Source organism: Carcharodon carcharias, chromosome 10 (genome assembly GCF_017639515.1).
Source record: "Carcharodon carcharias isolate sCarCar2 chromosome 10, sCarCar2.pri, whole genome shotgun sequence".
Lineage (NCBI taxonomy): Eukaryota > Metazoa > Chordata > Chondrichthyes > Lamniformes > Lamnidae > Carcharodon > Carcharodon carcharias.
Genome location: NC_054476.1, coordinates 16280414 through 16292854, shown reverse-complemented (window position 1 = coordinate 16292854; position 12441 = coordinate 16280414). Strand labels below are relative to the sequence as shown.

Here is a 12441-nt window from a genome sequence, read left to right as displayed (position 1 = left end):
AAAAAATGAATGAGCTCTGTTCTGGACACCAGTACTATACTGTAGGTAAGTCAGAACTGATGACAGGGTTTTGTATTAATTTCTAATAGTTGTTCATTCTTATTTTCTGGTCTTTGACTGTCACAGTTAGCCTTCAACAGCAAGTACTTCCAAACTCATTAAGTACAAAATGACGGCTATAAACTATAGTTTGTACAGTAACATTTAAAAAAAAACCTACAATTAACATTCTAGCAGCATTTTCCTATATACTCATTAAGTGACTTCAAAAGTATATATTTATCCGAAGATTTACATTTAAAAGGCATACAGCAGGAAGATATGAATCCACTAGATGTTCGCGTTTTTCCAAAGTAACGGCTCCCCAGCCTTAGTTCAATGAGAGGAACATGTCGCGTCTGCTGATGGTAACTATTTGCTGCATTTAATTGTGACTAAGGGAGAAAATAAACTGTTAATTGATGATTGGAAGGCACTGCTATTTTCAAATTTGCCTGGCAAATGCCAAGGCAACGCAGGCTTCATTAGTTCAGACAATTATTTCTGGATGCTCATTGCACAGAATGCTTCTCACAGTTTGTTTGAGTGGGACTCTGCTAATTATTTGAATGCCAATTGCTGCCGTAACCTCACAGGGTGCCCTGAAGCCCTTCCCCCTCATGTCCCTCCAACCTCACCGCCCGTTCCCCATCGCCCCCCACCCTGGCGCTCGTGATTTAAACTGCTGTAATAACAAATCCCTCAGGATATCAAGAGAGTCGCTGCATTGTATAATCACAAGCTATCTAGCTGAATGCTCGCTGTACAGCCCGATTGCTCATGACATCACATATCAAACACTGTGAACAAATCGCACTCCAAGCTTTCTCCATCTGTCAGTCTGTCTGTCTGTCTCTGCAGATTTCTGACGCTTAAAGCAGTAAGCCTCTTGTTGTTCAGAAGCCTGTGTGTGCAGAGGGAAAGGCAGCTATGAACCTCCTCTGTGCGTATTACTTTTTGCTCCTCTTTCCAGCTCTTGCTTTCAGTACAAGGTGGGTGAAATATCATTTTCCTATTATTACCGTAAACCATTAATAAGTGAACATCTCATTGCATTGAATCATTTTGAATCTCAGGGCAGAGCTCAGAGACAGATGCTGGTATAATTCATGATGTTACTTAGTATTTAAATATATCAGTGATTTGTGATAGTTAGCTTAAGCTGGCGGGACTCAATAATATGAAAGCGCCTGAGCATTAAAATAATCACAAACTTATTTTAACTGCTCTCATGTTTGAGTAGAGATTCAATTTACAGCATGTTCTTTCTGAGTATGTACTTATGATGAATGTCTACCTATGTGTATACTTAGCGGCCGAAACAGGTTGTGACTATATAGTAGATGGCTCACCACATGGATTGTATTATCCTGATGTTTAAAACTGCTTTGGTCAAGTAAATTGGCAGGTGCAAGTGACTTCAAGTTCCTCAACTTGAAATGTTCTGGTTTAATGTTCTTGTCAAACTGTCATGACTGTAACATAGTTCCGGTTGATTCATCAGTCACTGTTGAAATTAATTAGCAATTATCAGTAAATAAGTGGTGGGCACTGGCCAATGGCTCCACGCAGTCAATTAGTTGATTTTATCATGATTGGACGGCCCTTTGATGAATCGGTTCTGCCAGTTTGGCTTCAGAAGAGCGTACAGATGCAGCAGCTGCCGTGGTGTGTGCATGCAGATGGTCAGCTCCTCGGTCCGCTTGTCAGACTTTCAGAGTGCAACTGATATCCCTTCTGTTCGCGGCGATTCATTAAAGTCACATTGTTTTCAAGCAGAAGACCTTAACAAATCAATATTAATGCGTCCTCCATCAAATTCTGGCACAGGAGGGCTGCTGCTTCCCATGGTTTTCATGTACAAAATAATTGCTTTCATTTCGATATAACACCACATTGCACCTTTTAGATACTAAATGAAGTAAGAATGAAACTGAGGGGGGCGGGGAAAGAAACACTAGCTTTTCTTATTTTGTGATCAGGATGTGTCATTTCAGCTTTGTATAGCGCCTGCAAAAGTGGTTAATTTCTGGATGTAATATTTTAAGGACAGTTCTGATTTTTTTGAAAAGTAAGCACGTTTTCCAGAGCCATCTATTTTCAAAATGCCCTGAATATAATAGGAATTAGGTTTGGAATACGAGTGACATATCTTTTATTTTTGATACATTGAGGAAAAGCATCTCTCTCCTTCTCTGTCTCATCTTGCACTTGTTAGTTTCCCGTCGATTTTCGAAAAGATGCACGTGACGGCCAGCGAGGTTACCACTTTTTTTTCTCTGATTCCGCTGATGTGTTATTGCAGGTGTCAACAATAGCCCAGAGTACGAGAAAAGAGAAAGAGATAAAGTATTACCACTGCACTCGTGGCCAAACTTGTCTGTACTGAACTTCTCGGGATTGATTATCGTAATCACCGCGATTGATCGATCCTAAACTGGAATACATCTGCTGCGAGCAGACTAGTTCTTTCAGAATACCAATACCAGGATATATCTGAAATCTTGTAATTTTGGAGGGACGAGGTGCAGACATGTAATTTAAATCCCCAAAGGGTTAAAAAAATTTTTTGGAAAAATATACTTTATTCATAAAAAATCTGAAAGAACGTTACAAAACATTTCTAAATGGCCATCACAAAAATCATATTCAACTTTTACACATGGATCAGGACGTGCTTCAATACAATCAATACATATTACAGACATTTCAATATGGTCATTACAGTCATTGCAATGGTATTGGAGTTATGGACATATATCATGTTGCATTCTGAGGTGCTTCAATACAATTATGACACATTTAGTATTCACTAGGTACAACCCGAGGGGTCTATACAATCCCCAGCCCCTCAGTGCACTCTGCCTGAAAGGTCTTAGACTGTGACCCCAATGGGTTAAAATACTAAGTGTTCTACTATTTATGTTCCTACTTGCTTAGCTTGTGTTCCTCACATGATTTTACATGCCATTTCTTGGAAAGCCCTAGCACACTTTGTTAGTTGAGACCTCTTCATCACATTCTTCAGCCAAGTGGTGATTGCTTTGCATATACTTAGTATAATTGGATAGCTGCAGCCTTAATTAGGCAAAATAATAGGACAGAAAGGTTAACTGGACAAAATATAAAAGGCAGGCATAAATTCCAATGCTAATCAGGAAGCATGTTTTCTGATCATCAACGTAGTTTTGTGCCAATGGGACAGGTCAATGCTATCAATCATATTGCTTTTTCTTATAATATGTCACAACTATTCAATATTTAATGCACTGGATGATTGTTCCTTATTTCCTCTTTCTGTCCCTTGTACTCATTAGAGAAAAGGTTAATTCATTGTCAATAATGGAAAGATTTTCCATTTGCAATATTCAGATATCATGAAAAATTGGACGCAGCTTATTGATGCCTTGGGTTTTTCCAAATGCCTGTTTATGATTCAGTTGAGTATCCTTTGTTCATGAGCAATATATCTTGAGCCTCTTTGTTCTCTTAGATATTGGTAATTTATAGGATCAAGAGTAGGCGATTCAGACCCTCAAACCTGTCCTGCCATTCAGTTAAATCATGTTTAATTATATAACTAGAAACCTATTTGGCCTGAGATTTCATACGTCAGGTTCAGTCTAACACAAACCTTTAGTAAAATGCAATCTTTATCCAATTCCTGCTTAGAAATGAAGTTACTAGTTCATGAATGAGACTAAAATACTTTTAAGTATTGTGCAATATCAGTTGAAGTCCCATTCAATTATTAATGGGGCAAACAATCCATACTTTAATCAATAATCATATTCTACATTGTAACCATTAATCAAAACCTCAGCTTAATTTCTTTGGTTTTCAGTAAAGCAGAGGTAAAGAAACATCGCTGCTACTGGAAACAACAAACTGTAAAATAGACCAAGGTTGGAATACTCCGTACCAGTTAACTATTCTGATATTCTCTCATTGAGTTCTCAAAACCACTAGCAAAGTTCTTAGAATAATTATAGTGCACTATAATTTTTGGTAATGCACACTGTAGCTGACATTTCACTTATAAGGAAAGTTCTTCAAGTAATGAATGAAATATTTTAAAATGCATTAAAGCCAATAATTATAAAATCAGTAATAAAAGCCTTTTTAATGTAATGCACATTTTTGGATTAATTGATTTACTATAAAATTATTTTGTTTTGTCAGAATTATTAATTTGTCGAACTCCAGTTATAAACAGTGATTGATAATGCTGCTACAAGGCATGCAATGCAGTGGCACCTATTGACATAGAATGTTACTAGTGACTGTCAAAAAAATAGACTCCATGCTTCTTACTATATGTTTGTGGAATAAATAAAATACAGCGATCAACAATCATCTCACCATGACCAATTACTGTGGCAGTAGAGCACTTCCCCATAGACGACAAGCATTTCAGGCAAGTTGACTCAGTAGGTAAATGCTTACACAGGATTAATGGATTCATTATGGAGAACAAAGCAAAGTCTGCAGTACTACTATTAGTGTTGTATTTCAATAGTACAAAAAATGAATTAAGAGTATATTGATTCAAACTATAATCAACTAAGCAGACAAAGATGGGATAGTTTTATCCTGCTGAAATGTTGGCTCTCCAATGTGACATTGAGACTGCATCTCTGGCATCAGTGCTGTGCTGATAATTATGCACTGCTGTTGCAAAATCCATTCTCCAAAGAAATCTTTTTTAATAAATACATTAAATTCAAGTGGTCCCCAATTCAGCTACTTTGCTGGAATGGGAAAGAGTTAACTGTGCAATCAGATGTCCTTGACACTGCAAGACCTCACTGGCAGCCAGAGGCTGATAAACAATTGTATTTATGTGTATTTTTGTTTGACTGCATACATTTAACACTCTAAAACAACGCATGTAGGTAATATAACTGTGATTACCCAATTCTCATGACTCTTAAATGTACAACTCTAACACAAGTTAGATGTACTCAGCAATCAACAGAGGTGCTTTGTCACTGTTACCATCAGCTAGCTTGCAACCTAACAATTACAGTTTGATTAATTCCCTTCTATGTAAAGTAACCAAACAGTATTGATTTTCTTTGCTTTGCCGTTGCTCTGTAATAAGAATCCTTCATTGCAAGTGCTGAATTGCAATTCACAATCCCCAACAAGACCTTTTACTACAGAATTCTTAAAAATATTTACATATATAAGGGTTAGCTGAAGGTGAAGGAAATTTTAACACTTTTAATACAATCTTATCAGGTTCTTTCCTCCACTTGATAGCCTACATCGATCTTCAGTTGGGATGGATTAGGTGTAATCCCGTTGACAACCTCTGTCACAAATGCAATTCCATGTTCAGTTTCATAAAAGAGATAGTTGCTGGAAGGCAAGAATGTCACAGTGTCCTTGATTTACCCAAAAGCCTTGCAATTCATGTCCATGAGTGAGATCAACTAATTCAGATCGTTTATTTTAAAGGGGTATTGCTACTAGACACAATGAAAACATGAATTAAATCCATCAGATCTCTGGCTGTCACATATAAATGAGACATGAGGCTCTAACCATATTGGTAACTCAGTGATATTAATTAATAGTTTTTGAATGTTACAGTGAGCTGCAACTCAGTGTTTGTGGCCAACAGGACAATGTAAGATTTAGCACAACTTTTATTTTTTTTTAGCTTTTCTGGCTTGAGCTGAAAATTGGCTTGGTTCAGAAGTTACAAAAGAACAAAACTCAGCTTGTGGACACAAGGGCTCAGCACTGATTTTTCTGTCAATAGAGCACAAATTTTTCATCAAATTACTGTAAGACTTTTAATTATTGTATATGAAGTTGAGTACAAAATTGACTAGCCTTAAATAGCTGCAACTCCCAAGCATTTTTCCAATTGCTCCTGACATCTGTGCCAACTTGTTCCGGGATCTTGTAAACAGCAAAGTACACCATAAAGCTTCAGCTGGCACTGATTTTGTTTATTTGTTCATGGGTGTCATTGGCTAGGCCAGTATTTAATTCTCATCCCTAATTTAAGAGTCAACCACATTGCTGTGGGTCTGGACCACATGTCCTCAGCTGGTCTGGCCTACAGCAGATTTTCTTCCCTAAAGGGACAGTGGTGAACTAGATGGGTTTTTACAACAAATGGCAATAGTTTCATGTTCATCATCAGACTTTTAATTCCAGATTTTTATTGAATTCAAATTTCACCACTTGCCACGGTGGGATTCAAAGCCAGGTACCCAGAGTATTATCCTGAGTCTCTGGATTATTGTCCAGCAACAATACCACTACACCACCACCTTCGCCTTATTTTTCATTGCAAAAATATAATAAGCTTTGGGTAAAACTTGAGATTAGAAGACAACATAAAGTTTGAATAAGAAAGACTTTCAGAAGCTGATAAGGATAGTGTTCCAAAAATTAAATCTTGAATCTTGAGGAAGCAAAGAGTTTCAGAGTTTAGAAGTGAGGTAGGAGCGAGCATGAGTAATCTAGACAAGTGGAAGTATGCTGCCTTGGCGATGGATAGGCTGTGGGGGTTGAAGCTTAGAATTGCACATCCTCTGATTCACTTTGGATGAGCAGTCAGGGACAGAAATAGTTGGGAATAAAATTACTTTTGCTGGAGTCAAATCTGACAGTCTGGGTTTTCTAATGTTCAATTGGAGGGAGTTTCAGCTCATCCATAACTTGATGTCATCATGGCAGCCTGACAACAGAGAAATGGTTGTGGAATCAAACTTGGTGATGGCACGGTAGACCTGAGCCATATATTTGAAGACTATTGGGGGAGAAGTTGGATAGTTTTCTCCTGTTAACATGAACCAAAGATTCCTTGCACCAGCACAGTGGGCCCAAGGCTGGATCAAGATCAAATTTTAAATTAGATCACTGAACTGTGGATGCATTATGTGCACCGCTAGATAGTTTGTTGACAAATTGGACATCAAGTTTGGGTCATTGTAGCATCTGATAGGACCTGGGAGGGGGATAGCAGGTGGGAGTTTTTTTTAAATTCATTCACAGGATGTGGGCTTCGCTGGCTGGGCCAGCATTTATTGCCCATCCCTAGATGCCCTTGAGAAGGTGGTGATCAGCTGCCTTCTTGAACCGCTGCAGTCCATGTGATGTAGATACATCCACAGTGCTGTTAGGAAGGGAGTTCCAGGATTTTGACCCAGCGACAGTGAAGGAATGGCAATATATTTCCAAGTCAGGATGGTGTGTGGCTTGGAGGGGAACTCCCAGGCGGTGGTGTTCCCATCTATCTGCTGCCCTTGTCCTTCTAGATGGTAGTGGCTGTGGGCTTGGAAAATGCTGCTGAAGAAGCCTTGGTGAGATCCTGCAGTGCATCTTGTAGATGGTGCACGCTGCTGCTACTGTGCATCAATGGTGGAGGGAGTGAATGTTTGTGGGTGTGGAGCCAATCAAGCGGGCTGCTTTGCCTGGACAGTGTCAAGATTCTTGAGTGTTATGGGAGCTGTACTCATCCAGGCAAGTGGGGAGTATTCCATCACATTGCTGACTTTTGCCTTGTAGATGGTGGACAGGCTTTGGGGAGTCAGGAGAAGAGTTGCTTGTCACACAATTTCTAGCCTCTGACCTGCTCTTATAGTATTTATATGGCTAGTCCAGTTCAGTTTCTGGTCAATGACAATCCCCAGGATGTTGACAGTGGGGGATTCAGTGATGGTAATGCCATTGAACATCAAGGGATGATGGTTGGATTCTCTCTGTTGGAGATGGTCATTGCCTGACACTTGTGTGGCATGAATGTTACTTACCGTTTGTCAACCCAAGCCTGGATATTGTCCAGGTCTTGCTGCATTTGGACATGGACTGCTTCAGCACTTGAGGAGTCGTGAATGGTGCTGAACAGTGGATAATCATCAACGAACATCCCCACTTTTGACCTTATGATGGAAGGAAGGTTATTGATGAAGCAGCTGAGGCTGGTTGGACCGAGGACACTACCTAGAAGAACTCCTGCAGTGATGTCCTGGAGCTGAGATGACTGACCTCAAACATAACCATCTTCCTTTGTGCTAGGCATGACTCCAACCAGCAGCGGGTTTCCCCCCGATTCCCATTGACTCCATTTTTGCTAGGGTTCCTTGAGGCTACACTCTGTCAAATGCTGCCTTGATGTCAAGGACTGTCACTCTCAACTTACGTCACCACGAGAGTTCGGCTCTTTTGTCTATGTTTGAAGCAAGGCTTTAATGAGGTCAGGAGCTGAGTTGGCCTGGTAGAACCCAAACAGGGCGTCAGTGAATGGGTTATCGCTAAACGAGTGCCGCTTGATAGCACTGTTGTTGACCCATTCCATTTACTTTGCTGATGATGGAAAGTAGACTGATGGGGCGGTAATTGGCCTGGTTGAATTTGTCCTGCCTTTTGTGTACAGGACATACCTGGGCAATTTTCCACATAGCTGGGTAGATACCACTGTTGTTGCTATTTTGGAACAGCTTGGCTAGGGGCGCGGCAAGTTTTGGAACACAAGTCTTCAGTACAATTGCCAGAATATTGTCAGGGCCTATAGTCTTTGCACTATCCAGTGCCTTCAGCCGCTTCTTGCTATCACGTTGAGTGAATCGAATTGGCTGAAGATTGGCATCTATGATGCTGGGGACCTCCAGAGGAAGCCTAGATGGATCATTCACTCACCATTTCTAGCTGAAGATTGTTGCAAATGCTTCTGCCTTATCTTTTGCACTGATGTGCTGGGCTCCTTTTATCATTGAGGATGGGGATACTTGTGGAGCCACCTCCTCCAGTGAGTTGTTTAGTTGTCCACCACCATTACGACTGGATGTGGCAGGACTGTGGAGCTTAGATCTGATCTGTTGATTGTGGGATCACTCCACTCTGTCTATCACTTGCTGCTTATGCTGTTTGGCATGCAAGTAGTCCTGTGTTATAGCTTCACCAGGCTGATACCTTTTTTTAAGGTATGCCTGGTGCTGTTCTGGCATGTTCTCGTGCGCTCTTCATTGAACCAGGGTTGATTCCCTGGCTTGGTGGTTATAGTAGAGTGGGGAATATGCCATGCCATGAGGTTACAGATTGTGTTCAAGTACAATTCTGCTCCTGATGGCCCACAGCACCTCATGGATGCCCAGTCTTGAGTTGCTAGATCTGTTTGAAATCTATCCCATTTAGCACAGTGGTAGTGCCACACAACACGATGGAGGATATCCTCAATGTGAAGGTGGGATTTTGTCTCCACAATGACTGTGCAGTGGTCACTCCTACTCATTGTCATGGGCAGGTGCATCTGTGGCAGGCAGGTTGGTGAGAATGAGGCCAGGCATGTTTTTCCCTCTTGTTGGTTCCATCACCACTTGCCGCAGACCCAGACTAGCAGCTCTGTCATTTAGGACTTGGCCATCTCAGCCATTGTGGTTCTACTGAGTCACTCTTGGTGATGGATATTGAAGTCCCCCACCCAGAGTACATTCTGCTCCCTTGCCACCCTCAGTGCTTCCTCCAAGTGATGTTCAACATGGAGGAGTACTGACTCATCAGCTGAGGGATGGCGGTATGTGGTAATCAGCAGGAGGTTTCCTTGCCCATTTTTGACCTGATGCCATGAGACTTCGTGGGGTTTGGAGTCAACTTTGAGGACTCCCAAGGCAACTCCCTCCCGACTGCTGACTGTACACTAGCTGATGTCTGGGGCTTTATCTGATTTGATTTGTTGAGGATGACCATGTCTTTGCCTGAGGATTAGCTCTCCCAATTTTGGCACTAACCCCCACATGTTAATAGTAAGGAGGACTTTGCAGGGTCGACAGAGACGGCAATTCGCTGTTGTCATTTTCAGTGTCGTCCACCTGGTTTCATACCTTTTTTGTGACCTTGTAGCTGTTTGTTACAGCTGGCTAGAGGACATGTAAGAGGCAACCACCACAGTGGGAGGGGGGGGGGGGGGGGGGGTCATGTGTCAGTAAGATTTCCTTACCTAAAGGTGCATTAGTGAACCAGATGGGTTTTTACAACAATCGATAATTCCAGATTTTTATTGAATTCCCACCATTTTATTGGATTTCCACCACCTGCCATGGTGGGATTCGAACCGAGGTCCCCAGAGCATTACCCTGGGTTTCTGGATTACTAGTCCAACGATAATACCACTATACCATTGCCTCCTGTTGAGAAGGGATTGGTAGGTAGGGGGTGAGAAGGGAAGGGTTTGAGTGGGAGTAAGTAACAGTCAACTGTGGAACCAGGAGGAGCTCCACATTCAGGTGGAGCTTATTTTTCAGCTAATTTTTCTTTCTGTAAAACTTGACTTTTGGTGCTGACACCTTTTTTTAAGGTTGCAAGTAGACACAATTGTCTTAATTGCCCTGAATAAAGCTGCATTTGACTTCTGGGAAGTGACCCAAAAACAAGAACCTAAGTCTGCCATTTTCACATCTGGAGCCTAATGACTGTTTTAGACAAGGGACAAGGCTTATTCTGGAGCCTTTACCAAAATGCCAGATGACACACTCACAGCACACACAACGCATCTTATTAGATATTTAGGTGCTTATGAATTTTTAGGCAAGTGTTTGTGAAGGCATCATATAAATGGATGAGACCATGGATGGAGTCTCAGAGTTTGCAGTACAGGAGAAGCCACTGCTAGGGATATGCTGGATTTATTGCAAAATGCATTAGTGGATCAAAGGTGAAGGATGGTGGAGAAGGATGGAATAAACCATTGACTTACCACTCAGTAACTTGACAATGGCATAACGAGAACAAAATGCAATTAAAATAATTATTCATTTCATTGGCAACACTTGGGGTTAATCCTGAAACCACACCCCAGCCCGCCCCGGTAGTAGAATGCAACAGCATCACTTATTGCAGATAGATTAATTTGAAAAATACCCATTTCAATACCGGTTTTTGTGTGCAATACTCCTTTTAAAATACCCTCCATGCTTTTATTTCTGGTATGCTTGTTTTAAACTGTTGAGGGAAATTCACTTGGCTAACTTACTGAGCATAAGAGAGTGAGGGAGCTGATAATGTCAGTAGAGATATACAGTAATTAACCAGGGTGCTTTAGCTCCAACTGTGCATGTTAAATTATCTCCCTCACACAGTCAAACTGAGGAGCTCCTTAAGTCATCTCCCCTGAAAGAAAATAGGAACTGGGAAAATAGGAGCTGGTGCTCCACTGATCCATTGTCTAATCAATCCAGGATATCTCTGGCAATAGTTTCTCCTATACCTGCCCTCTCTGGGGTACACTAAGATCCCAGCTATGGTCTCATCCGTTCATGTGAACTAGGAAAATGTTACAGCTAATGATAATTCCAGAAAGAGTACTTATGGTGGCACTGCACATGGTAAAAATCAGGCTTGTCCAACCTTTTTCTCAGTCAAGGGGCCGATGTGCAAATTTCGGAATGATAAGGTTTGGACACAACCTCAAACATGAGTTTAAAAAAAATGCTGATATATGAAAAGAAATAACTTGCTGTGCAAAAAACTGTCAAAATAGTAAATTGATACATTTTATAAAATGAGTTAAAAAAATAAAGATAGCAATGAGAGGGTGAGAGTGTGAGTGAGATTCACTCCCAGCCTCGGTTGCTTACTCACTCGCCCTCACCCACTGTGAGAGTGCATGTGGGAGTGAAGGTGAATGAGAACACTGAGACTGGGAGTGAGCCAGACATGCACTCTCCCCTTCCTTTCAACCTGCGAGCCCCCTTTCCTCTCCCTCTCTCTCTCTCTCACTCACTTACAGGGACTGGCTATTCTTATAATGTTAATTGAATTTGGATAGGTAATAACAGTAAACATTAGGTTAATCAGATATCTGGATTGGATGCTTATAGTAAAAATGATGTCGGTAATTCGTATGATTCAGGGTGTTCGATGCTCCAGTTTTGCCAAGCCAAATTGGATCGTGCTGCAACAAAACCTTAGTTGAAAATCCACCTATTGTATGGTTCAGGGACATTGCCTGTGTGTAAACCACCCACCCACCCTCATCCATATCCCCACTCACTTACCCTCACTTACTAAATTTGCAGGGGCAGGGGAGAGTGTGCAATGACAGGGGAAGAGAGATCTGGAGCGAGGCCTGAGGCCTACCTGCACCCAAAACCAGCACTCCAAGGGCCATGGGAAAGCAGTGGGAGCCAGGGGAATGTGGCATGAAGTGGGGAGGTGGGTGGGGTGGGGCCAGGAGTGTGGTAGTGTGGCCCCACAGTCTCTTTCTCTATCGCTGCATATTTGCAGCTGCCGGTGTTCACTGCTCCTCCAACCAAAGCTTGTTGCTTTCCCATGTTTCCCAAACATGGGTGAGAAACAGGCTGTAATTGGTGGAGCAGTCCCTTGCAGAAACCTTGAATTTCACTGACTGGTCTTACCGGCATGTTGATCAGTGGTTCCAGGGGC

The 12441-nt window shown here is 41.5% G+C and overlaps 1 protein-coding gene across 2 annotated transcripts in view; it reads left to right on the top strand.

Moving 5' to 3' along the window:
* The first annotated feature begins 699 nt into the window (after positions 1-699).
* luzp2 (leucine zipper protein 2) overlaps positions 700-12441 on the top strand; it is a 360632-nt gene continuing 348890 nt past the window's right edge. For both annotated transcript variants that reach the window (XM_041196750.1, XM_041196749.1), the window contains exon 1: positions 700-1031. In XM_041196750.1, the coding sequence (XP_041052684.1) occupies positions 970-1031 (62 nt within the window). In that variant the 5' untranslated portion in view covers positions 700-969. The remainder of the gene's footprint in view (positions 1032-12441) is intronic.